General features: G+C 39.1%; 1 protein-coding gene across 12 annotated transcripts in view; it reads left to right on the forward strand.

Annotated features, from left to right (window-relative positions):
• Nucleotides 1-26,890, forward strand: part of MINDY4 (MINDY lysine 48 deubiquitinase 4) — an 82,522-nt gene that overhangs the window by 10,861 nt on the left and 44,771 nt on the right. For all 12 annotated transcript variants that reach the window (XR_012834225.1, XR_012834226.1, XR_012834227.1 and 9 more), the window contains 6 exons: nt 13,176-13,234; nt 13,584-13,693; nt 14,834-14,950; nt 18,439-18,527; nt 23,137-23,238; nt 24,218-24,281. Coding sequence is in view for 8 of the 12 variants with exons in the window: in XM_075746769.1 (XP_075602884.1) it covers nt 13,176-13,234; nt 13,584-13,693; nt 14,834-14,950; nt 18,439-18,527; nt 23,137-23,238; nt 24,218-24,281 (541 nt within the window). In the remaining 4 variants the exon portion in view is untranslated. The remainder of the gene's footprint in view (nt 1-13,175; nt 13,235-13,583; nt 13,694-14,833; nt 14,951-18,438; nt 18,528-23,136; nt 23,239-24,217; nt 24,282-26,890) is intronic.

A 26,890-nucleotide genomic window follows, 5' to 3' on the forward strand; every position in this document is an offset into this window, starting at 1 on the left:
CAGAGGGTGAGTATCACTCTGCCAGTACTACAGGTGGGAAAACTGAAGCAGGTAGAGAGAAACCTGTATGCTACAGGTCGCACAACATATCAATAGTAAAGTCATACGCAGGGCTCAGGCGCCCTGAGTGTTGGTCTTGTGGTGCGTTCCCAGTGCTAGAGGTGAGCGTGACTTATAATTGGTAGAAATATTTTCAAGTTTGTATCACCTGCTGCTCCATACACTAAGACACATGCCATTATCCCCTCTGTGGGCCATAAAGTAGTATTTCTGATTTACTAAATTTAACAGCAGCTGGGTCTGTTGTTTTGAAAAACCTCTTTAATATGCTAAAGCAGCAACCACAGCTGTTTTTAAATTATTATTATTATTTTGTTTTCCTATTTAATTTCGTATAAATCTTGAGACACAGTGTGTTGAGGCCCTGTTGAGATCATGAGGAAGCAATGATATATTAGGCCTCTCCACATTTATGTTAGGGGCTATGGGATCTACTTGAGCTGTAAGTGGGCCAAGAGTGGCACTTGCTTCCTGTCTGTAACCAAAAAGCAGCTGAAGATAGCCACCAGCATTATGCAGCTATTTACCTGTGTTAGCTAACTTTATTTGTAAAAGATTATTAACGGGCCAAAGGAATACACTCTTAAGTTTTAAAATCTACAAGAGGTCAGTTCTCCATTATGTACTGTATTGGAAAGCTGAGCTATGTCAGATAACAGCCAAACCCAGACAATACAAGTCCCAACTGTTGCTGAACTGGAACTGGTGCTTGCGGAGCCACCTTTGATATTCTGCTTCCGGAAGCATTTAGTAAGTCTTGTATGACTTCATGTGAATGCAGAAAGCCAGCTCGTAAGTCACTGAGGAAGCCGAAGCAACAGGGTCTGACTCCGTACAACGCTTTCATACAACTTGACAGAGCGTATAAGGTAGTGCTAACCCATCACTTCATCCTTTCCAGTTTAAGGATGGTTTATGACTTCATGCTCAGCATTAATTGAAGTAGGGAATTCAGCTCCAATGGGCTTTGACAGCTCCCCGACAAAGTTGAGAAAAGAAGTGTATTCCTGATATTTGATAATGAATATATAGTACATTATTTATGAGTGCCAAAGGCATATTGGATTGGATAAAATTTTTTGGGAAGACTGACCAAGAAATCTCTTGTACTAACTTCATTCAGCTGTAGTTGGACATGCAGACACTTCCTAACCTTATGCAGTAATTGTGGAGTGAGCAGAAAAGGAAAAGCTGGACTGAAAGGGGACTGCCCTAGTGCACCGTTTTGGGCAATGTACTGCGGTACTGTGCTCCATTGCTGTAGTAAGTGGTTTGAAATAGTTTCCTTTCTTCAGAGGACTGGTTTTGTTTCAGCAAGAACAGAAGAGGGAGCTCTTTCCTAAGCAGAGTTCATGTAATCTCTTTCCAAAGCAAAACGGGGACGTTCCTGCCAGATGATTTGAGTTGAAGCCAGTAGAGCATTTGAATTCATGCTGAGCTCTGAGCTCCTGAAAACTCTCACTGAACTCAGCAGGACTGCTGATACTCCTGAAGTTAAGTGGAAGTAGCAGAGAGTGGAAGTAAGACTCCAAATAACATCGACAATTGCAATATAAAGGCCTGGCTCTTGCAACACTTTTATACCCCTTTGGCGAAATCCTGCAGTGTTTTAGAGCCTTTCAGGATTTGGCCAGAGTGCTTGAACATTTTGAGGCGTGAAAAATTACAATGTAGGAGCGGATATTTGTCTGGGTCCTCTCCCATTCTCTGTTACTGGTACATGATACCTCTGACATAAATGCTAATCTGAGTATTTAAGTGAATAGCTGAAAATTTATGTACCATTAACCACAGATAGTTCATTCACAGGCATCTGCAATTCTGTTTTCATTTCCCATAGAAAACTAAAGACATACAAATCTTCTTTTTCCTTCCGTTTGCTGTACCTTTTCATTCTCTTTTCTCATATACAAAAAATGCTATTGTTGCATATAGGCTGCAGGCATCCTTTGTCTACATATGAGAAAAAAATGAAGCAAAACCACTGCCATGCATCAAAAGACAAGCTGAATGTTATCAAATAAATGCTTACAAACTGAGTGGGCAGAATTACCCAGCTATAAAAATATCCTGCGAAAATACAGATCCACAGTATTTTGACTCATACATTTTAACGAAATAAATGATCCTGCTGCATGAAGTATGTGCAGCGGGATAACTGTGTCAAGAGGCCAGGTTTGTGACTTGATGTTTCAATCTTATAGTATCAACATGAAATTAGACCTCTGAGTACCATATTTCACATAAAAGTTTGTCTTCATTAAGAATTGGAGATTCTGTCTTTGTTCAATAGAGCTGGACGGGGACGGTTTACAAGGGCATGTAGTGATGCAACAAGGGATAATGGCCTTAGGTTGAAGGAGGATAGATTGGGATTAGATACTAGGAAGAAATTTTTCCCTGTGAGGGTGGTGAGGCACTGGAACAAGTTGCCCAGAGAAGCTGTGGCTGCCCCATCCCTGGAAGTGTTCAAGGCCAGGTTGGATGGGCTTTGGGCAACCTGGGCTAGTGGAGGGTGTCCCTGCCCATGGCAGGGGGTTGGAACTAGAAGATCTTTAAGGTCCAAACCATTCTATGATTCATTTAGCTATCCTGACAGTGAGGAGGCATGTGGATTTCCGTGATGACCCAAATTAAATGCTTACTGGCAAAGAGGGCTCTGTAATTCAGGAGTAAACACTGTTTTCCAAATCCACCAACACATCCACCACAGATAGGAAAAAAAATGCAAATTCATTTATTTGCATTGCTATTGCTGCAATTCCTTGTTTCTTTAGAGGGAAATGGAATCAAGTAAGTGAATCAATCAGTTGGAGACTAATGATATAGATTCAGGCTTTGCTTGTTTATTGAACTGCTACTGCTGAGAGTGTCTGCTTTCAAATTCAGGTAACTCTAGTGATGGTTTAAAAGGCCAGTGCTTAACGGCAGTTATTGCCTAATTGCTCGTAACTGTAATAAAATACTGACTTTTAATAGTTATTTTTTCAGTATACTCTGGACTTAATGTTGATCCCCTTGCTGACATTGTCATTACATAATGAATGCACCACATTCCTTTAATCACAGAAAGAGGTGAAGAACAATTTGTTCACCTGCATCTTCATTTATCTACATAGTAACCTGGCAATATGATGTCTGAATTCTTCCTTAGAAAAGGTAGCATAACGATCACAAAGAATTAGAACAAAAGAATTATTTTCTTCCTTGTATTACAGCGGGAACGGAAATTTTTGTTCTGTTGGGTCAGATAGGTCTCTGTGTCATGATTGTATTCTTTTCCATGTCACTGGGAGTTATTCCATAAAGAAAGTATAATATGTTGTAGAGCTTGCATGCCTACTCAGATGTAATTGTGAATGCAACCTATATGCCTCTTTTTTTTTAAGAATTCCTTTATTTTTAATTAATCCAGAAAAAAAAAAAAAAAGCAATATACATATAGGTGGCAGCAAATCTTCATTTATCCTCAGCTGTAAGCAAACAGCAGCTAATTTAATTTCTCAATTCATAGGATCATAGAATACCAGTTTGGAAGGGACCTTAAGGATAATCTGGTCCAACTTTTCTTGGCAAAAGCTCCGTCTAGACAAAGTACGGTCTAGACAAGATGGCCCAGCACTCTGTCCAGCTGAATCTTAAAAATGTCCGATGTCAGGGAATCCACAACTTCTCTGTGGAGATTATTTCAATGGCTGATTGTTCGCATTGTGAATAATTTTCCTCTTGTATCCAATCAGAATCTCCCCAGGAGTAACTTGTACCCATTACCCCTCGTCTTCTCCATGTGACTCCTTGTAAAAAGGGAGCCTCCGTCTTCTCTGTAGCCACCCTTTAAGTCCTGGAACATGGTGATGAGGTCTCCCCTAAGCCTTCTTTTCTCTAGGCTGAGCAAACCCCATTCTCTCAGCCTTTCCTCACATGGCAGGCTTCCCAGTGCTTTGATCACCTTTGTGGCACTTCTCTGGACCCTCTTCAGTCTGTCCACATCTTTTTTGTGTGGCAGGGACCAAAACTAAATGCGGTATTCCAGGTGTGGCCTGTCAAGCGCTGAGTAGAGTGTGATAATGACTTCTTTATCTCTGCTGGTGATGCCCTCGTTGATGCAACTCAGCATCCTGTTGGCTTGTTTTGCCGCTGCAGCACACTGTTCACTCATACTGAGCTTGTTGTCTGCCAGGACCCCCAGGTCCCTTTCCACAGAGCTGCTCTGTGGCTGGGTAGATCCCAGCCTGTGCTGCACTCCTGGATTATGTTTTCCCAGGTGCAAGACCTTACTCTTGTCCTTCCTGAACTTCATAAGGCTCTTGTTAGCCCACTCTTCCAGCCTATCCAGGTCTTCCTGCAGGGTGGACCTCCCTTCCAAAGTGTCCACTTCCCCACTCAGTTTGGTATCATCAGCAAACTTCATGAGGGTGCACTTGATCCCATCATCCAGATCACTTATGAAGTGATCTTTCTATTGCTTTTCCAGAAAAACCATGGTGAATAATGAGTTATTTGGGAAGGCTAAATGGTGATAGAAGGTCAAGATTTAACCATGTTTCACAGCTTGAGCAAACAAAATTGGGGAAAGGCAAGCAAAACCACTTCACAGCAGCTGAGAAACAGTTCTTTTGTCTCAGCTACAGAGACATACTACAGTTGTTGCTTATACAGCCTCTGAAGTTTAAGTGCTCTCCTAATTTTCCATGCCCCTTAATTCTATCAATGTAAGTTGAGGTAGTGATATGGAAACCCTCCAGTTCTCAGCTGAATAGTTTCTAAACGAGTAAATCTGAGCTGGCCAGCTGCATTCTGACTGGGCAGTTCTGCAATGTAGTGTAACCACCTTATGCTGAGTTAGATGGGCAGATACTATCTGTAGATCTCAGTTTCATTTCTGGTAGTTAGAAGAACGTATTGCGATGTTTGAACTTCTAGTTTTCATGTATAAAGCCAACCACCCTCCCTACCCCAATTTCAAGAAAAATAGCATAGAAACTAGAATCAGAGCAATGAAAGAAAATGACAGTGTAAAACTGGAATCAAAGACCCAAGAGAACAAAAGGACTTAGCAATCAGGACGTGAAGTTAAGGATATGCTGCCAGTTTCTGGGAAACTAAAAGGGAATGGCTATCAGAAAGGCAAAAAGAAATGGGAATATTGTTACATCAGAATAAAATTTTCCCACTGCCATTAGTGAGCAAAAGGACACAGCAGTGGATCCCATTGTCCAAAGGCAGAGATCTACCACACAGTTTCAGGAGCAAGGAAGATAATTGATTCTGCACTCATCCTTTCATTGTGAACAATCACCCTACTTATCCGGTTCTTCTAATTGCATCTGCCATACCCTTCTTTGCCTTGCCATCAGTCTTGGCTACAAACTAAATGTGAGCTAGTAGTTTCCTTTCAGAAGTCTGCCAGTACAGATGGATATTTCAGACAGTAGGGACTATTTTATGACTGTGTAGCTTGGCTTCAGATGCCTTTTCCAAACAAAACCCAAGTATCTCTGATGCACTTCATCTCTACCACAAGAAAAGCAAATGCCAGTGAGTTCAGAGCCAGAATTTCTCTTCCTGCAATAGTCCTCAACTGAGTTCGCCTTAGCTGGGCACTCTTTAGTGATTCCCAAAATATCACTCATTATTTGGTAATAAACCTTTTTCTAGCAGTGCTCCGCATTCTAACACAAATAGGGTAGGGTTAAAGAATTGCCATAGATACCAAGTTCCTTAGTGGAACATTACTCATATTTCATAGAATCTTAGAAATTACAGATGGAAAAGACTTTTTAAGGTCATTTGTGTCTGTGGCAGATTATTCATTACTATATATATGTATGTTTGCTGTAATACTTTTTCCAGGGTTTTGTCTAGTCCAGTCTTAAATGACTCAAGTGACACCTCTCCCCTGAGAATATATTCCAGTGCCTAGCAGTCCTTAGTGTTAGGAATTTTTCCCTTATATTCACCTTGCATTTGTTTTTTTTCTGCTCTGTTATCCATAACTGAAGTTGATTTTTGACTGATCTTTCTGTTCCTTGCTGCATACTTGCCTCTGTTAAAATACTTCTAAATATTTTTCATGTTCCTTTAGGCATTTTTTTTGTCCAAAGCTTGTATCATCTGCTTGTATTATTATCTTTCCTGCTCCGAAATTTTGCTGTTGTTTTTCTGTTAGGTTTTATTGATTTGTTTTATATCTCTTCCATGTATGTAAGGACTGTTCTATGTTTGTTGCACTGGGACTATCACTAATACAGGGTAAGAACAGTCATCTGCTGCTCATGGCATGATGCTCAGCATTATAAAATCACACTAGCATATTTGTCACTGCAGTTTATCACAGGCATATGCCTTCTTGCGTTCAGTTTCGAGCACATTGAATGCAAAATGTCTCCTCAGTGTTTTAGTCTGTTTTCCTCCAAAATGGCCTTTATAGTATAATTATGAAGTCAGCCTAATCTTCTGTGGTAAGGCAGTGTGTGTTTCTATAGAAAATATACCTCCCTTCAACTGCCTGCATTTCTATGTAAGACTGACAAGCAGTGAATGTCTTGGCTTTGCTTTCTGAACCACCTGTGGCTTTCGGCATCCTGAATGGAGACCAGTACAGGTGAACTCATTGTGTTACTGAAAATTCCTGCCTTTTCCCTTTCATATATTTCAACAAAAAGTCCTTGAAAATTCACTTTAATGGAGCTAGGAGATCCTTAGAGGAAAACAAAATACTAATTGTGTTCAAAGAAATCCTTTAAGTCCTTTAAAAATATATGCAGGGGTTTGGTGGTTTTTTTTTGTATTCTTTTAGATATCTGAGACTCTCAAAATAATATTTTGAAAGTGTTACAGTCCTTAAAGGCTAATATTCATGCTTTCTGTTATTAACAGGAATAAACAAACTTATTTTCTCTGTGAACACCAAGCCTATATCTGTCAGTTATACATGACTGAATGCCTAAAACTGCCAAGATCCTCTCATACATTTTTATCCTGCATCATGCCTGGCCACAAGCTGTGCTGATTTACATTAGAACATTGGCAGAGTATGTTGGCCATGAGTTTCTGAGCAAGTCCAGAGCAGGATATGATGTTCCCTCTGTGAGCAAAAGCAACAAAGCAGAGCACAAGGAATCCAGGAGGTTTCTGGATTGCACTGATGATAGCTTCCTGACACAGGTGATAGAGGAATTTTTTTCCGGTGAGGGTTGAAAAGCTGGAACAGGTTGCTTAGGGAGTCTGTGGTGTCTCCATCCTTGGAGATATACTCAAAACATGATTGTCATGGCCTTGAGCAACTTGCTGTAGTTGAACGTACTCTGAGCAGAGGGTTGGACTAGGTGAGCTCCAGAGCTCCCTTCCAACCTCAGCTATTCTGTGATTCTGAACTCATGGTAGAAATAAGAGAGCCGAAGCAGCCAACCTCTTTAAAATATGGGTTATCACTGAAACAGGAAAATACAGTGCCTAATGAAGGTTAATATATGAATGTCAGATTTCATAAAGATTATTAATCAACATTGCAGTTTTATTTGTATTTTTAAAATAAAATTGGATTTCCAGCTCAAAGGAAAAATAGTTCCAGCAAAGTTATGTAATGTACATTATTTATCCAATAGTTATCATTGACTCCAGACTTTTCTACTATGCATTTTGGTGTAAAAATAGGTTTTCTAGGAATAGTGAATTCTGTACTGTTTGCCCAGTGGGCTGTAATATTTCACTGCTGTATACAAAATTGGTGTGTCAGATGAGATTGCTTTGTCTAAAATAATATCTGCCATTCTGGTAAGTAGTAAAGTTTTGATCCTGTGAGATGTTGAGCAGTTCCTAAAAGTACTCATCATCTGATAGCCTGTTCTGCGAAATGAGGTCTGAACTCAGATGGCCTGTTTAAAATCAGTCAGAAGACACAACTGATTTCAGTATATGCCAGCACACTCAGTGACATGTGGCGTGTATGAGCAATGTTTGAGGAATTCATTAATTTTTTTCCCACTGTGAGAGGAAGAGGATGTATTGGGAATGGTGGCATTTCTAGGAAATAGGAGTTTAGTCAGAGTGCAACATTACAGATAAAAGAATGGAAAGGAATGCAGAGTTGGAGCAGCCTAATAGTAATTACCTTTGCATGTTTCCTTCCATCTTTGTCTGTTTGTGATCTGTGCGTAGCACCAGGCATTGTCCTTAAGCCACACGAAAGAAGCCCATGGCGTCCATCTCAAGCTTTCGTCAATGCTTCGGTGTGGCTTTGTAGGCAGGAAGCACAGTAAGAATAGTGCAGTTGGCACCTTCCCTGAGAGACTGACCAAACCCTCCTGGAGTGTGTCAGCTCAGCTGCCAGCCAGGGAATAAATCTTTATTTGACTCTTACAATTGACAATCGAAGAATGTCTGTCAAACAAAACGGGACATCTTTGGGGAATATGAATTTAGCCCATATACAAAAAGAGAGAGAGAGAGAGAGATTGCAGTTGGCAAATTACTCGGTGGTGAAAACCTTCAAGTATCTGGAGTTGCATAAACCTTTTATAACATAATGCTTGGACCGGAAAAATCTAAAATAAAAGTAACTATTGTGACTTTGTTTCGTGCCAGTGGATTTATGGCATCAGAGCCTTTGACATAACATCTGTGTGTGCTGCCATTTGCCCTTTAGTATTTTTCCAGCACTCCATAGGAAGAAGCACTTTGCAATTACTGGAAATGGCAAATGGCTTCTGTATCATTTCTTTATTTTGGAAAGGACGTAAAACTGGAAATGTCGGCTCATTGCCTAAAATACATTCAGTCAATTCAGAATTTGCCTTGTTCATGCAAACACAGAAGGGCTTCCAGATTTTCTCAAATGTAAAGCAAGGACAGATCTTATACATCTGATTTTGCTGTAGAGCTTCACACCATTTCCTTTCACCGTGTCTACATATGAGCAAGGGGAGCACAGTAGGAAGCAGCATAGAATTACCTGCTCCTTAACACCGATCAGTTGTTTGTGGGTAGGAACAAGGAATTTTTGTCCCCCCTAAGATTTCCTTACCAGGAGGTAAAATCTCTCTCTGCAGTACCTGTGCTCACCAATAGGCTGTTATCCATCTTCACTTTTTTTATAATAAAATGAGATAAGAAGACTACCCCTCTCCTCAGTGTAAGCTTTTTGTCTTCTTCCAATTTAACACTTCATATTAGCATTCAGGAAGATAATTTATTTTGCTAACATCTCTTAGTTACAGTGGTTTGGACTGTTAAAAATCTGAAAGTTTCCGACAGGAAATGTAAGCCATGAAAATTTCACATCTTTAAAAACAAATGGCCTAAAAATTGAAGGCCAACACCAACAGAGTGGGGTACTTACTTTTGACAAACAGAACGGAGGGTTGTATTCACCTCCACTGATGTGAATTGATTGAGTGTTGAAGTCTGGGAACCCTTCTCAATGCTTTATCTAGTGTCCTCTTAGCTGGTGTCTTGTAAGTCTATTTAATGGAATTTTAGCTCCCTGTTTCTTTTACTGATACTTGTTTATTTTGCTGGCAACTGTTTTGAGTTGCTGATGTAATGGTCAGGTCATGAGTGTACTGTGCTCCCTAAAATTTCCAGTGTGGGAATGTTTGCACTGAAAAAATCTTTGATTGAGTACGGTATGAATAAAGGAGCTATACTTTTATTACAGCAGACCTGATTTTTATAGCTGGAGATAAATATTAATTCATTGCCTATGAGAGAGCATTCTATTCAGGTGAGCCCAACTCTTCATGCAGTTCAAACCATCCTGTAGCTCAACCTGTGATTATCATCGTATTTTTTTTAAATAGAAACCTTCCCAGCAAAGATATAGTTTTCTCCTGAATTGTCACTACAGTTATTAAAATTCAGCAGGACAAAAGCAAATTTGTGTGTGAGCTTATTAGAAAAGACCCTTTCAATGGCAATTTTTTCATTACCTTTTTTATATCTGTCAATGAGCTATTGTTCATGAATTAATTTTTCATACTGCTAATGTGCCAATCAAATCAGATGCAGCACTTAACTAAAAAAGCAGTTGGAGAAATTAAATGTATGAGATCTGTTACCTTTGTCAACCAGACTTGCAAGCATTGCAGAATTTATATTAAATCTTCTTGACAAGGTCTTTTCCCCATAGAATATATTACCTGGTATTCATTATGATCATTTCCTTTTCATCTTTACAATTGCTTTTAAAATTCTGTTTTTATAATTTTGCCCCAAAGCAGTGGCAAGCTGCGTCACATATAATGGCCTTGTTTATCCTTTTGCAAATAGTAACAGAGTCTAATTTTTTTCTTACCTACTCTCCAGCTCTTACTCACTGTCCCAAGAATGTCATATATGTCTGTATATGGCATAACAGCACAAGACTGGAGGGTTGCATTGTGACTTTCAGGCATCTTTCTGACACTAAATTATTATGAAGAAAAGATATATGTTCAGAAGAAAAGCTATTGGAATCAGGGAGTGAAAATAAGTTTTACCACCAGTCATCTTAAAGCCACTGATGATCAGTGTTTATTTAAGCCCCTTTGTTTATTTGGCCTCGTGTATGGTAGTATAAATAGGAAATAGTGGAATGTACACGCATTATTGTGCCGAGAAGTGCTTTCTCTGTTAGTTCAGCTATTCTGCGTAAATTCAGATTTCTGCAATGCATGAAGATCAGATAGGAATGTTCAAATATTTAGAGAAAGTACTGTATAGTATGTTTAAAATGAAACATATTTTCTTCCTGACCCATTTTTCTGCCATGATGGATGACTTCCCCATGCCTAAGTATTCTAACTGTATGGGTTTACACGTACAATAAATTTTCCTGGAACAGTAACCATCTGCTGAAATGGAAATTGCAATAAATGTCCTGACAGTGTTTTGAGAAACACAAGTTCCCCTTAAGGAGGGAACCTACACCTGCAAAAATATCCCACTTAACCAGAGGACACCCTGCATCAATCTTTGATGTCAGCACTTTCCTCAGCTTGGTGGGAATTTCCTTGTGCCTTGAGAATTCAAAGCACTTTGCATCCCGGGCTTGGTTCTTCCTGGAATGGGTGTAGAACCAAAATCTTTGAGACTTTCCAGAAAGCAATAATGTTATAAAAACTGGTGCCAGGTGAGCTGTATATGAATTGTACCATAGTTGACTTTATTTTAATTTCTAGATCTTTTCAGATGAAATGCTATCGAGGAGAAGTGTTTGAGACAGCAATGAATCAAGGGTGTTAATTTGATGCAGGGAGTGATTTACCGTGCCTAAACATAGGCATCGAGTGCTATTTGAGACTCTAAGGTATCCAAGACATGTAATGAAGCTAGGAGATACGATATAGCACCTATAGGAGAACTCAAGCCCCTTCTGAAGCAGCAACTGAGGCCAGATAGGATGCTGTAACTTGTACTGCTGCATTCTTAAGTGTTAAGAGCTCTGTTTTTGAAAAACTAGATTGAAATGGGTTGACCTAGGAAGAAACACATTATTCTCTAGGAACAAGAGACAACTAGCATGCAATCTCAGTTAAAACAAAAATGTGGATTGTGGGTATGTCTAAGTGCAGTTAAGTGACATGAGTGCATTGACTGAAAAACATTTTTTCTTTGGCAAATTTAGTGTCATTGAGACCCTTTCCCTGACCAGGAGAGATGAAAATACTAGCAGGTAGTAAGCAGAAAGACCCACAGTCGACTATATTAAACTCTATATCACATTAAAAGTACTGTTATATTCAGTGAGAGCTCAATACTACTTATGCCACTATACAAATTTGCTCTCAGTCCTCTTATTTATATTGACCTGCTGGGCATCCTAGTTATTTTTACCTCAAGTTGCTGGTAACATGGGTGATTCATTTCCATTCTATCTTTTCTGAATTGTGGTCATCCACATTTCATTACATAAATCCGTGTTTCTTTTCTACAGTATCAAAGACTATCAGTGAGAAAGGTGCCAAAATGCTTTTAAACTGTAAAAGTCCTGAGTGTGATATGTCTGTGCTCTGTTTTTATTCATCTTTCACACACACTGAAAAAGGAAATTAAGTTAATGGAAAGTATGTGATATGACAGCAGTTGTTGCTACAATAATAATGTGCATACAAAGAATGTTGCTGAGGAAATAATTCCATACTATTTTTGTTGTTTTTGAAAGGACTGTCAGTGCAATACCTTTTTTCCAAAGCAAAGGCCAATGATGCGGTATTGCTCTTTAAAAAAAAAAAAAAAAAGAAATAAAAAGACCATCTTTTTACAGTAGTTATTTGAAACTTTTCCTTCATTCTGAATTCATTTTGGTACAAATTCAACAGGAAGAATAAACCCATCTCATCTCCAAAAATCTACCATTCTATTTAAGTTCTGACTTCACAGCCAAGTTTAAATGCTTAGTCCTTTTAGTAGTTGTTTATATGAATCTTTAGCCTGTTATTTATGTAATATACAATTAAATCACAAGGGCAATTGAACAACTGCTACCTGTTAGAGAATTAAAAAATTACCCTGGTAAAGGAAGCCAGTCTATCACCTATTTCCACTTATATTATTTAGGTATTTCAAGTAGTTTAATGACTAACTTGAACTTCATCCTGATCCCCCTGAGGGATGTAAGTTTTATTTTATGTCCTGATCCTTCGAATTCAGAGGATCACATATACATGAATAGCCTCACTTGAAATTCAGGGCAGTGTAAAATCTGCCCCTGTATATGAACTTGCAGGACCTGACATATACTGAAATCACAGAAATGAAAGGAAGCTGATGGTGAAACAGGACTGAAATCCTGAATCAACTGCAGTGTGTCACTCCGTGCTGGCTGCTTTTCCTGATGAACTCCTGAAGTTCGGCTGTCTTCCTTTGAAAATGTTTTTGCTTTAACACAATTTAATTCTTTATACAAAAATGTTAGTGAGGCTGAGGTCCTTTGTATAGAACATTTTAAAAGCTAAAGGTGAAAGCCATTGAATGTGTTTTTTATCTATCTGCATCTTTTATTATCTCTCCACATACATACGCCCATCCACCCCTTATATCTTTGTGTGGGCATATTCCTTTTCTTGTTTATTCAAACAACTTTTCTCTTAAAAGTGAACGCTTGGTCATTCATTTTTTGATTATTTTTAATGTAGGAAGTCTCCAACATCCTCTTGCTATAAAGAAGACCAGATGAAGGATGTCCTAGAATTAGGTAAGCTATGTCAAGTTTCAGTTTGGCTTTTGCCATCATATTCTTCAGAGCAGCTGTAACCATGTACACGAGTCACTTTTGTAACTCTTAGTTGATTCAGAATAATTGCATTTGCTGTTAACTTCTTGGTTAAGGTTGTGTGAAGAAGTCATTAAGAAGTAGTCAAACAAAGGGTGGCTCATGTATTTTTTATCTGTCCTTTCTGGCTAAAACTATATTTTCTTTTTTATAAAGATGGATGACAAGATAGTGTTAATTGTCATATTGATGACCACCTGGCTCTGAGCCTGCTGGAGAAAGCAATTTTTTTCATCCAACACATTATATGTTTGGGTTTTTTTCCTTTCAGTTGATGTTGGGGATGAAGAAACAACCGGAGAAGTTGGTAAAAACCAAGATCTTTCAACACTGAATATGCTTCAAGTAGTATCAAAGGCAATTGATATTTCTCTTGCAAAAGTAAGACTAACTATGATGGTAAATATAAATAGATGTGTGAGAATGTTATTTCAGTTAAGTTAGCCAGAGTTGCAATGGATTTCTCTGTGTTGCATGTTTGTGTGTGTATTAATTCCTGAGTATATTCCTTACTTGGTACTCAGGTGAAAATGTAATGTCAGGATGCCTGTCCAAAATTCAGAAAAATACCAGAAGAGCATGCCAGCGTGCATCAGCCCACTTGCAGCACAGATAATAACTTTAATTAATGAAGCTTGTATTATTTTATTAATGCCTCTAGTCAGTTATTCATGTGCTTAGTCTCCAGTCCTTTAAATTGACAGTGGTTCAGAACAAGTTTCTTATTCCCCTTATCACTGTTTCTCCCTTGCTTATCTTCCTTATTTTGAGCAGAGATGGAACCCTTAAATACTTTTATTTTCCTTCCCATTCAGACAGAAGAGGAAAAAAAAAACCACAGAAAAGATAATGAGAGAGTCTTCCAACTGCATTTCTAGATCAAAGAGGTCCAAGTAACTATAAAAACACTGAGCAGTCTGTTCTTATTTACTCAGCTTTACTTTAGCATGAATACAATTTCTTCAGTTTAGCTATTCCTGAATAGTCGTGGTTTGCAGTTGTTCAGGACCAAGATCTGAATTTGGCATGTGCTGATATGCCATCTGATGTACAGCAGTCAAACATTTGAGTAACGTTTATCTCATACCAGGAACTTTGACAAGCAAAACAGGCTGCCTTTTCTCCGTACTGTGTCCAACAGGATCCTTTTCTCCCTAATGAAGTTGCTTAGGCAACTACAACTAGTAGGCGTTGCTGTTCTCACTGTTACATTTAAGGCAATATACTGTAATGCTTTCATGGGAAACCGTGCCCCAGACGATCTGCATGAACAGTTTCCTATGCTGAGCAGCACACAGCATTATGAGTTGAAGGGATATTGCAGGAAAAGGAAAAAATGCTCCTTTTCATTTGAGTGTTGCTATTTACAGTACGTATGAAACAGAAAAGGGTGGTTATAGTGAGTTAGTCATTACCCTTCCACACTCTTGCTTTCTTTTCTCCAAATTACTGTAAGAAAATGTACCTCTGTTTTGGATTTGTTTTTAAAATGAGAACTTTTTTCTTTATTCTTTTTTATAGGAATTAAAAAATCTTTTGTTTGGCTCTAGTCTTTGTTGCTTCAGTGAAGAATGGAAAATACAGAGTTTTACATTTAATAACATACCACAGTTAAAATACGGCATTGTGCAAAAAAAGGTACTGTAAATGATTTCCTTATAGTGATCTTGCTTTTTACACTGAGTTTACAAAGGCTGTGTGTTTCAGCAGTGAAAAAATTGTCTTTTAAAGACTCTTCTCTTTCTTTAACTTCTCTGGTTACCACTGGATGATGTCACCTTGTCAAGTCTTGTTAGGAGACTTGAGATGGGTGGAATATTTCTGAGGGAACCTTAAAGTAGCTACAGAGACTGTGCATGTGTATGAGTGTAGCAGGGAGTTATTCATAGGGAGAAAAAGAAGCCACTTCAGCTGAAAGCTAGTGGTGGTAAAAGAATAAAAGGGCATAAACCAAAGGTGGAGTTTAAAAGAAAAAAGCTATGTGGATGCATTGTTTAACAGATTTAAAATTGAGCTTGATCTGTCTCAAAATGGGGGACATCATAGCAAGAATTGCCTGAAGTGCCTGGGAAATCACAAGGAGATTTTTGTCTCTGAAGATACGGGGGTCACATGATGAGGCTCATTCCTAAAATAAAAGGGAACAAATGCCCCTGCAGTGTCATTGGGACACTGGGACTGCTGGTGGGACCATCTCTTTTGCAGCCATGTTTCCGTAATTCTGGAAAGCTGGCACAAGATGCCAGCTCCTCCCTAAAACAAGATTTTCATCCATTCCTAGGCATCATCTACCAGGTGGCCCTTTCTAAAATCCCCAGCAGATCCCTGTGGTGACCAGAGCTGGGAAAAACACCATGCCATGACTAGAGTCAGCCTGGAAAGCCTGTACCTAATCCATAGAAATTTTTGATGCTAACAAAGATGTGTCTGGTCTAGGGCATTCAGTGGGAGACTCACTCATCTGGTGTCTATCTTGTCAACCTTGCCTGGACACCTGACTCTTGCAGACTGAGACTGCAGTGCTTCAAACTGTCCTTCTGCTTTATATGCTGGATGCGGTTGGTCAGCCTGGTTTCTCAGCTGGCTGACGTGTAGGCTTAGACCAGAGACCACACGCAGGGCACAGGATTTGTAGCTGCTGCCAAAATCAAACAGAACCATTGTAAAAATGGTCCTCCATCCTCCTCAGTTGCAGCTTAACGCTTTTGTCTCTGCCCAGTGACTTTGTACATATGCTTCTGTGCTATCCATGCACCAGGTCTCTTCTCTTAAGAGCAAGGATCTGAGGACTTCAGTAAAGACTAGGGAAGGAATAAACGCCTCTGCAAAACACTTATCAAGCTTCTGCACTGATGCAGAAAATCTCTATCTTGCCTGAGAGAAGTAGACCATTATGTACTATACAGAAATGAGAAGGAGAGAGGCTTTGGGGCAAGGACATTGTCTAATAAACATGTCATTAAGGTGTTTAATTAACTTACCTTCTTTAATTAAATGTTTTGTTATGCTGATGATCTAAGAAAGCTGCTTATGTTTAAATAAAACCTAGCAGAAAAAAGATACTAAGTGTTAATTTAAAGTCCAAAAGGAACCATGGTAATAATGTTCACTGGTCCACAGTAAATGTTACTTTGATGTTTCCAGACCCTGCTGCTAGAGAAATGGTGTCTCATCACTTCTAGCGACTCACTGGCCATTAAATTCCCTATTGTAAATTCTACAACAGGAATGGTAAACCAGAGTTTTTGCTTAGATGTGTTTATTTCAAAGAGTTAATATATTCCTCCTCACTCCCAAAATTCATTTCAGCTGAACAATTGTTTAGTTCTCTCCTACATTAAGTTTCTGTGGTGCTATAAGAAGATATTTAGAATGGTTCCTGTAATATTTTTTTTGACTGGGAGGCTTTCCCTGGTGGACTGAAATAAACCTTGTTTTTTTCCTTAATATATTTCAGATGATTCACTCATTAGTTATGTAAGTAATTATAGAGAGATAGTGTGTGTGTAATATAAATGAAGAAATGGAAGGTATTGATATCTAAGCTATTTTCTGATTACAGGATCTTTATTTTTCTAGGGTGCCTACTGTGCATACTGCATGTACCCGCAGGTCCCATTCCCTTAGGCTTGCTGCTTTTACTTAGGACAACCTGAGAATTAAACTGATCACTTTGATCTCATTGCTATTTGAAAATAGCAGTGCTGGCTGCACTTTTTTATTCTCCTCCAGGGTTTTGAGGAGAGTCTGACAGATCCTAAACTAATTCATCACAGCCTGGTCGTGGTCTACAGAGGAAATCAAGGTTGCAACTGTAGCATGACAGCAGTGCGATCTTGGGGTAACCTCATGCTATGGAGAGTAACAACAGCGTAGACTTTGGCATGGGTTCAAATCAGAACACAGACTCTCCAGAAAACCTGCTGAGTGGCCCATAATTTCTTACCCTCATTGCTTTTCTTGCTTTCCCTGGGTAGACAAAGCTAGCACATATACATCAACCTATAGAGGATATTGGTTTGAGGTTGACCTGTGTTAAAGTAACGGGCTTCCTAATGTTAAGAATGAATCTGTTTCTGAGAATGGCGGCATATGCTGACAGACACATGGGAAAGCATCTGTACAATTTAATATGCTGAATCCTCTGTTAAGTTGGGGTGATTCCCACCATTACCATTGTGATGTGTGGTATTGTGGTATCTGTGATGTTAGCCTTGCGTCCTGTGTAGCCTACTCTGTTCATGCATTGGTGTTCCAGACAAAACGATGGCTTTTCTCTGTCTTCTCAGCAAACTACTTGTGTAAATAATATGATACAAGGTATCTGGGAGAGAACTGAGTGACAAGGGAAGGAGAGTTATGCTGGATACCATTTCCTTCTCAGGACAACTTGTGCAGCAGTTTCTGCCATATAGTTAATCCATAGGAACAGGTCTTGGTCATGCAATGGGATCAGGTGGGCTAGGTGGCAGGGAATAAGCAAGGAGAAAGAAATACGTTGCTGTTGTATCCCACAATCTTTCAAAACAGCTATAAATCTATTTTCCCTAAAGTTTAAAGTTAATTGTGATTTTGTTCCAACATTAATAATTTGAAAGTTTCAAACTGCCTTCGTTTCTTTCTCTTCCCTAGTGATATAGCTGCCTGGTGCAAAGGGCCATAGATAAAACCGAAATTTTTGTTTAGAGATGTAACTGGGAACTTGAGGGGAGGCATAGTGCTCAGAGGAGGTAAAAGAACAAGGCTTATTTTCACTCTTTGGTAAACAGTCAGATTTGATTTCTGTCTGAAAGTTAAGGTAGACGCTGGCTCAGTAGGGATCAGGAGATCTTTCTTTTTTTTGCATAATCACTGAACAGATTTTAAAAAAGCTTTCCTTTGACATTATAGATGTCTAGGCATTTTCAGAAAAAATAGGTGGGAAGCAGTATCAGTTAGTAACACTGATTTTCATTGGCTTGCAAAAAAAAAGAGAGCAACAGAGAACACTATAAAGTTATGGATGGAAAGAGAGAGATGAAAGAATGGCTCAAGCCTGAGTGGAAGCACACGGCTTGCAAAAGTTTTCACCAGCATCAAACAGTGCAAATTGTCTTGCTCATGGAGTGTCCTGTTACTCCCCTCAGGGTGGCCCATGTGGAGTACTGGCCGCAGTTCAAGCTTGTGTCCTACAACAGCTTATCTTTGCAGACAATAACAAAGATAAAGACACTCGGTAAGTCAGCAGTTGACATCAGAAATATCTTCCGTACAGAAGTAAGCATTTTTTTCTCTACTGCAGCCACTCAGGAACCTTTTGAGTTTGAACTTACTGATCTTCTCTTTGTCTCTGAGAGAGAAAGAAAGTAACATATGATTTACTTGTATTTACTTCCCTTTCAGCTGTAGGGATGTAGATGGTAGTGTTTTATTTGTATAATTACTTGCTTGTGATTAACCCAAGAACCTCTAAAAAAATCCAACAGCTAGAATTGAGGCCAATGAAAATTATTTATCCTTGAGATCCCATGGAAATATGATTTCAAAGAAAATGTAATCCAGGTTTGAAAGCCCATGAAATTCATGCAGTTTTTGACACTAAGAATCTCAAGGAGGGTGAAAAATTAAAGCTATAGCTATAATTATATTTTTTTTGCTACTGTGTTTGATCTTTCACAGTTAAACTTCTTAACAGAATTTGCATTTAAATTCTCTGTGTGTATTTTCTACCTACTTTAAAGGAATATTGTTAAGTATTGCTAGTGTCAAGGAAAGTTGCTTGATCTGCTATAATATTAACATAGCTGCCACTTTACTAAAGGAACAGAGCTTATTCAGTGAAATACTGGAAAATAATGTCTAAAAAAATTACTTTATTACCAGACTTGTTGTATTCACCCTTTTTTTAAAAAAAGAAATTAAGTCCATTACAAAAGAAAAAAATCACAATACTTTCCTCTGCATTATAGGTATAGTTTGTTGAATGGGGGTAACAGTATTTTACTGGTTATTTGTGGGTGATACACTGACCTCAATTTAGTCAGAAGAAAAGCTTTCATGCTGAGATTTCACTTGGACTTCATTACCTTACAATGTAAAAAATGTCTTAGAATTTGGCCTTAAATGCCCACTTTTCTGCTTGGAACTGTTTAGGGAAGTGATGGAGTCTCTGTTGATTTTCTTTGGTTTTGTCTGACTAGCACTTAAGGTAAATTCATTGTTTGGGATGTTTTTATAAATAATGGAAAGAAATAGGCACCTGTAGAACATCATTATTTCTCTTCAGCACCCGGGATAGGAGGTAACAGTTAATCAAAGGATTACCAGGCCCTAGGGGGTCCACACAGGTGCCCAGGTCCAGGAGGACTAGTGGGTAGGCCGTCCTGATACGAGACACCTAGTAAGCGATTAGAAATGTTGAAAACCAGGCTTACAGTCTAAATACAATACTGAAAGTTTTACTATTACTACTACTATTGCTGTCGCTAGTTATTATTGGCACTGATTGCTTGCAGACCCCAAAACAAGGGCCAAATAAACAAAATGCTATGAATTCATCACTTGAAAATTGCTTGTTCCTTGAAGTCACTTAAAGGCAATTAGCATGGACTGATAAAAAGATAGTGGTATAATACGTGTTAATTCTGCAGCATTATGCAGTTTAGGTTTTTTTCTTCTTCTGTTCAGTTATTTTAGTACATCACATCTGCCTGTAATTCATATCAAGAGCCTGCTGTTCAGAGCACACTTTTTAAAAGTGCAAAAATTAGGTAGCAAAATCTTATTAGTCTAATTCAGATTATAATGAGAGTAGAGTTTTCAAGGCAGAATGAGACTCTTGTCCACATAAAAGAAAAAATTCAGAAACTTCAATGCAAGAAAATCAGTACATATTTAGATTTTATGACCAGGAGTCTCCACAGAATTCACTGAAGAATTATTTCGGGTTTTGAAAACCAAGAATTTGTTTCCGCTTGGAGGACAGCCTTTGATCATCTGCTCCTTGGTCCCTTTCAGTATCAAGTCATACTTAGTGAAAAAAGAGATGTTAACCTTTTCCTCTTTCAACATGGTTCAGTGATCGTAAATATCATAAAATTATGTGGCATGCAAATAAGTGGATCGAGGCCAGATTGTTTAAACTATGTGTCCCAACTCATGCCAGCTACAACCTATCTTGTTTACTTGGCAATATTTGCCTCTCCTATTTTTCCCCTCCTATTATCTACACTGTTTTAAAAGATAATTTTTTTAACATATTTTGTGTATGAAAAATGCTGCTGAAGTATGCAAAAAGTCTCCAAAGAATTTCAGGTTAGCGGGTGAGCTCTTTGTCTTTATGCGTAGAAATGCTAAAAGCCTCCAGGCTCCTAAAAATGAATAGCAAGATGGACTGTTTTATTCATGAGATAAACATATTTTTCTTATGATGTGTTTACTGTAGGCTGAAACTCTTAGTCAGGTAAAAAGAAAGGGAAGTCTCAGAGCTTGAAATGAGAGGATTAATATTCCTTTCTAATTCTAACCTGAATTTTCAAATTATTAGCCACTTCACAGTGAGTGTTTGACTTCAGGCTTCTTCAACATTCAAGAAATAATTATTATGTCTCCTTCTTACTCTGCTACCTCTCTCAGACAAATTAGTTGCTGTGCTTCCCATAAATTTCTGAGTGTCTGTATTAGAACACAGGCAGAGATAAGAGAAAGTTGTGATTATATTTTTTTTATTTGAAAACTCTCACCAATTATTCCCATGTCTCACATCCTTCAGGGAGGGAAACATTTCTAAAAGAAGATTACATTCAAGGCAGACATTGAACTTGAAAGTCTGTTTAATTTTTTGATGTTTCTTGTTTAGTCTTTTGAATTATTAGTTCTTTCACTCAAATGCTGGGAACAGGTTTTGACATCATCTCCCGTGCTTGTAACGCTCTGATAGACTGATAATATCTGAATTTCAAAGACTGACATTCTTGAAGCAGCTAGGGAAAATTCCAGTTCTGTGCTTCCCAGGGGCATGGATCTGTTGTCCGCTTCTCCAGGCTCATGGATATTGGGATTTATTCTTAAATCTGCCAGTTTTCCATTATGTTTCCATTTCCAATGGCCTCCTGGTCCTTTATTTCTCCATTCACATCTTGGAAGTTAGAATAACAGGAGGTATTAGAAGACTTCACAAAACGCAGTTTGTAGGAACTGTGTTGGCAGTGTTGCTTACATGTTTGGGATAAATAGACTACTGTAAACATTCTGTAGTTTTATACATCATTGTGTAAGTTCCAAGCCAAGCATCTGAGTCAAAATATTTCAGAAACAGTGGGGCTCCACAGACCAATACTGGGTCAGTTACCATAGTGTTTTAGGTCACGGCTTTGGGGCATACCTTATTAAAAAACATGCAAGCATAGTGTTTATTGCAGATGGTACTTCAGATAAAGTTTAGTAGTACGTAAGAACATGATGGTGTAGATTTGTTGACAGGAGTTAAGAAATAAAAACTTAAGAAAGAAATTAAGTATGAAGGCCTTCATAAACTAAAAATCACATTTAATATATAAAACAATCCTGTTACAGAATATTAAAATAATTTTATTAGAGATTTAAAGACGAATTAGCTTCTCTTGTCCATTATTTGCCATTATTTGCCATTATTTGCATTGTTCCCTAAAGTACGTTTACCTGTTTTTTTTGTTCAAACAATTACAAATATGTGTTCTGAAAGAGCATCCACTATTTCTTTTAGAAGATTATTTTTCAGGGTATGATTATAGATCTGTGTGTAATCAGTTCCTGTTGTTGATCATACTTATTTAGTCTTCTCTTCATTTTGGTCCATTGCTCTTAATGATAATAATAGTTTTGTTTTAATCATTCCTTATAAATCAGACACCATCTTTCAGATTAACCTCTTAGAAGTAGAGATTGTGCATCTCTTAGATTCACCTATATTACAAGGGTATCATCATAGAATGTATAGCCATAGGCTAACAAGCTTACAATTGCTTAGCTTAAGCACCCGTAACAGCAATCTAACCATCATCATGAGCAACATAAGCTCATCTAGATCCCCTAAATGCAACACCCTGCTGCTAACACTTGACCTAAGTGAATTAACGTCCCTCAAATTTCTGTTTTGCTTCTGACTTCAGAAGAGACCTATCCACTGTGCCCAGTTTACTTTACTAGCAATCTAAAGAGGAAGTTGTTCTAGATACAGCTCTATTCACTGGATCTGATTATCTGCATTAAGATCCAAGGTACCTTCTAAAATGCCAAAAATGAGATTTAATGTGGTTCACCTCAAAGAATGGTTCCAGAAAGCCCATATTCCAGCGGTGACTTCAGTGGCATCTCCCTATTTAGAGCTCTTTAGGTGCTGAACAACAGCACCACATCCTCCTGTCACCTGTTCAGTCCAGTGCTGAGAAGTCTTCATATTGCGTGCTCAGTGAGTACTCTCATGGCACTTCATTCAGATGCTTTATCCTCAGAGAAAGGTTGGATTCAACTGAACCTTTATACCTGGTATATCTTCTCAGTAACAATAATAGCTCTCTGTTCAATTCAGGATATTTTTTTTTGAGTTGCCCATCCAACTTGTCTCTTTCTTGGCTATAGAAGGAAGAAAGATGCCTAGATAATAATTTTCTGAGGCACCTTGCCAGAACCTCATTATCGGGCATTACAACACCTAAGTAGCCTCTAAAAAAATACTTTTGTTCTTTTAGCTGCAAACTTGCTACGAATCTATGTATACTGTAATTGGGGCAGTTTGCCCACTGAGGAGTAAGCTTCCCAAGACACATCTTGGTACTTGTCTGTTTCTTGCATTTTCTGGCCTGCAGTTGTCTTCAGCCTTCAGAAGTTCACAGGACCAAATGCCTCACCATGGCTATTGCGGACATATTGTGGCGTGCAGGAGGCAATGAAAAAGCAATTGTGGCACTGTAAGTAGGAGACACAGTTTTAGTTATTGTACGATGCTCCTATACTCATGTCTGTTATATATGTACATAGTTTAAAAAATGAAAGTTTTGTAAGATGCACTTATACAGTCTAAAATGGCTTAGGGAGAAATGCAAAATGTTGTTTCTGCTGTCCCAGGAGCTGGAACAGAATAATCAAATTCTTTGAAATTGCTGTGTATTTCACTGAGGCTACAATCCCTCCAAAATCTTTATGAAGAGTTACTTTTCCAGATACAGCATTTTACTCCAATGATTTTGTATTGCAGGATATTCTTTTATGGCTGGGATTAATTTCCTCTTGCTGTAGCTGCCTACTAGTTACTTAGTTTATGCTGTGCAGTTAGGCTGCTTGTACACAAGAGATCTAATTTTTAGATCGCTAGCTTTGGCTGTACTGGATCCTACACAATATTTTTAAGTGACCCAGGTTTTGTGAGAATAGGTCATTTCTTTTATTAGATCAACTAAGCTGAAAAATAACAGAGAAGCTTTTGGGCACAGAAGTCCTTCTTCAAACCTGAAATAGAAGCAGCAAATTCAAAGACATTTCAAATGATATTTTGCATATTTTATATGTATAAAATGCTTCCTCTGTGATGATATTGTACATATGTTGTTCTGCTTGTTTTAATGTCATTGCTTTAATATTTTTTCAATAAAAACTGTCATTAACATTTTAAACCTATATTTATACTCTTTCTGTATAACGAAACTTGTAATTTGTATTAAATAGACTGAGGGAGCACAGCACAACTAAAGTATATGCTTCATTGGTAAAAGTTTGTTTAATATGTAATATGAACTTACTGTGCAAGGGATCCTTTTATAAAAAATGGCTTAAATTAATAATATAAAATCTTTGGCTCATCATTCAGTTTATATAACATGTTGATTTCTCTTTAATGCCATTTTGTTCCTTTTAACATGAACTTTGATTTTGTCTGAATATCTTCTTCAGGCCATCAGGAAGACAGCAGTTCACTCCCATAGGAAAATACAAGGCAGATGGAATCTTAGAAACTGTAAGGCTCTGTGTAACTCACAGTAACATTCTCCATATATCCTCTTTCTAGCTTTTCTTATTTTAGTACAACGAATCTGATTTCCATTGCTCTCTCAGTGTTTTAAAATCTTTCATGTCAAATTAGTTAGCTGTGATCCAAAAACCAATAGGAAATAAAATCCTGTAGTCTGTCTGTCTGAGCTGTCCCAGTGTCTGTGGGCAACTGGACTCTCTGAAGTCCTTTTTGTTCCACTTACCTTTCAAGCTTATAAACTGTGCCTACTTTTATTGATGTGCAGTAAACGTGAATGTGGATCCTTTCAAGTTGACCAGCATGGCTGTAAGCATCAAAAGGCAGTATTTTCTTCTTGTCTTACACAGAATTCTTTGCCTTTGTTTTTCCTCCAGAAGCTCCAAATGGCAAAATACTTTCCAGTTATGCCTTTATTTCCATCTGAAGGTCTCAAATGGCTTTGCAAACAGTGATGCCATAAGCCAGGCTTTAGTGGTTTAAGGAAATATTACTGGCCTCCTAAATGGAGGAATAGATGTGTCAACAACTTTTCAGAACCAGACAGTTTTGGAACTACTTGAAGTGAAGACTTGAATAAATAGGGTGAATGCAGCAGAAAACATTGGCTGTAATATGGTCTTCCAAGAGACAAGATAGATTATTTAATTAATATGTTAATGTAATTCTGAACTGCTGGCTATTTCAGAGTGCAACTAACGCCATTATACTGTCTCTGAGTACTGCTTATCAAAGGTCCTGTGGACATAGCCACAGTGAAAATGTGATGGAAAGCAATATAGAATCATAGAATCATAGAATGGTTTGGGTTGGAAGGGACCTTAAAGATCATCTAGTTATAACCCCCTTGCTGCGGGCAGGGACACCCTCCACTAGACCACATTGCCCAAAGCCCCATCCAACCTGGCCTTGAACACTGCCAGGGATAGGGCATCCACAACCTCTCTGGGCAACCTGTGTCAGTGCCTCACCACTCCAACAGTAAAGAATTTCTTTCTAACATCTAATCTAAATCAACCCTCGTTCAGCTTAAACCCATTCCCCCTTGTCCTGTCACTACACTCCCTGATAAACAGTCCCTCACCATCTTTCCTGTAGGCCCCTTCAGGTACTGGCAGGCCACAATTAGATCTCCCCGGAGCCGCCTTTTCTCCAGGCTGAACAATCCCAACTCTCTCAGCCTGTCCTCATAGGAGAGGTGCTCCAGCCCTCTGATCAGCTTCGTGGCCTCCTCAGGACTCTCTCCAACAGCTCGATGTCTCTCCTGTACTGGGGCCCCCAGAGCTGGACGCAGTACTGCAGGTGGGGTCTCACCAGAGCAGAGTAGAGGGGCAGGATCACCTCCCTCAACCTGCTGGTCATACCTCTTTTGATGCAGCCCAGGACACGGTTGGCTTTCTGGGCTGCAAGCGCACACTGCTGGCTCGTGTTGAGCTTCCCATCAGTCAATACCCCCAAGTCCTTCTCCTCAGGGCTGCTTTCAATCCATTCCTCGCCCAGCCCATAGTTGTGCTTGGGATTGCGCCGACCCACGTGCAGGACCTTGCACTTGGCCTTGTTGAACTTCATGCGGTTCGCACGGGCCCACCTCTCCAGCCTGTCAAGGTCCCTCTGGATGGCATCCCTTCCCTCCAGCGTGTCGACTCCACCACACAGCTTGGTGTCGTTGGCAAACTTGCTGAGGGTGCACTCGATCCCACTGTCCATGTTGCCGACAAAGATGTTGAACAGTGCTGGTCCCAGTACCGACCCCTGAGGAACGCCACTCATCACCGTTCTCCACTTGGACATTGAGCCGTTGACCACAACTCTTTGAGTGCGACCATCCAGCCAATTCCTTATCCACCGAGTGGTCCATCCATTGAGTCCATGTCTCTCCAATTTAGACACAAGGATGTCATGCGGGACAGTGTCCAATGCCTTGCACAAGTTCAGGTAGATGATGTCAGTTGCCCTTCCCTTACCCACCAAGGCTGTAACCCCATCATAGAAGGTCACCAAATTTGTCAGGCACGATTTGGCCTTAGTGAAGCCATGTTGGCTGTCACCAATCACCTCCTTATTTTCCATGTGCCTGAGCATAGTCTCCAGGAGGGTCTGCTCCATAATCTTTCCAGGCACGGAGGTGAGACTGACCGGCCTGTAGTTCCCTGGGTCTTCCTTTTCACCCTTCTTAAAAGTGGGTGTTATGTTCCCCCTCTTCCACTTGGTGGGAACTTCACCGGACTGCCAAGACTGCTCAAATATGATGGAGAGCGGCCTGGCCACTTCATCCGCCAGTTCCCTCAAGACCCGCGGATGTGTATAATCCAGGCTGCTTGATCTTTCCTCACACAGTACCCACAAGATCATAATTTCTGTCAAAATCTGAGGATGGAAAAATTAACAAAGAATGTTGAAGTGAGAGCCTGGATCTGTGAACTCCCCTGAACTTCATGTTAACTAGGAGTATTCACGGGAGTATTCCCTGAGTATGATAAGAAGCGCTCTGATACATGCCTGCTATAGATGGCTCACCACATATGTACAAACTCCTGAGCAACTTGCCCATTCTGTGTCTTCTAAAGCTGCAGTATTCCTATGATTGTTCTAGGAAT

This window comes from Balearica regulorum, chromosome 2 (assembly GCF_011004875.1).
Source record: "Balearica regulorum gibbericeps isolate bBalReg1 chromosome 2, bBalReg1.pri, whole genome shotgun sequence".
In the NCBI taxonomy this organism is placed as follows: Eukaryota; Metazoa; Chordata; class Aves; order Gruiformes; family Gruidae; genus Balearica; species Balearica regulorum.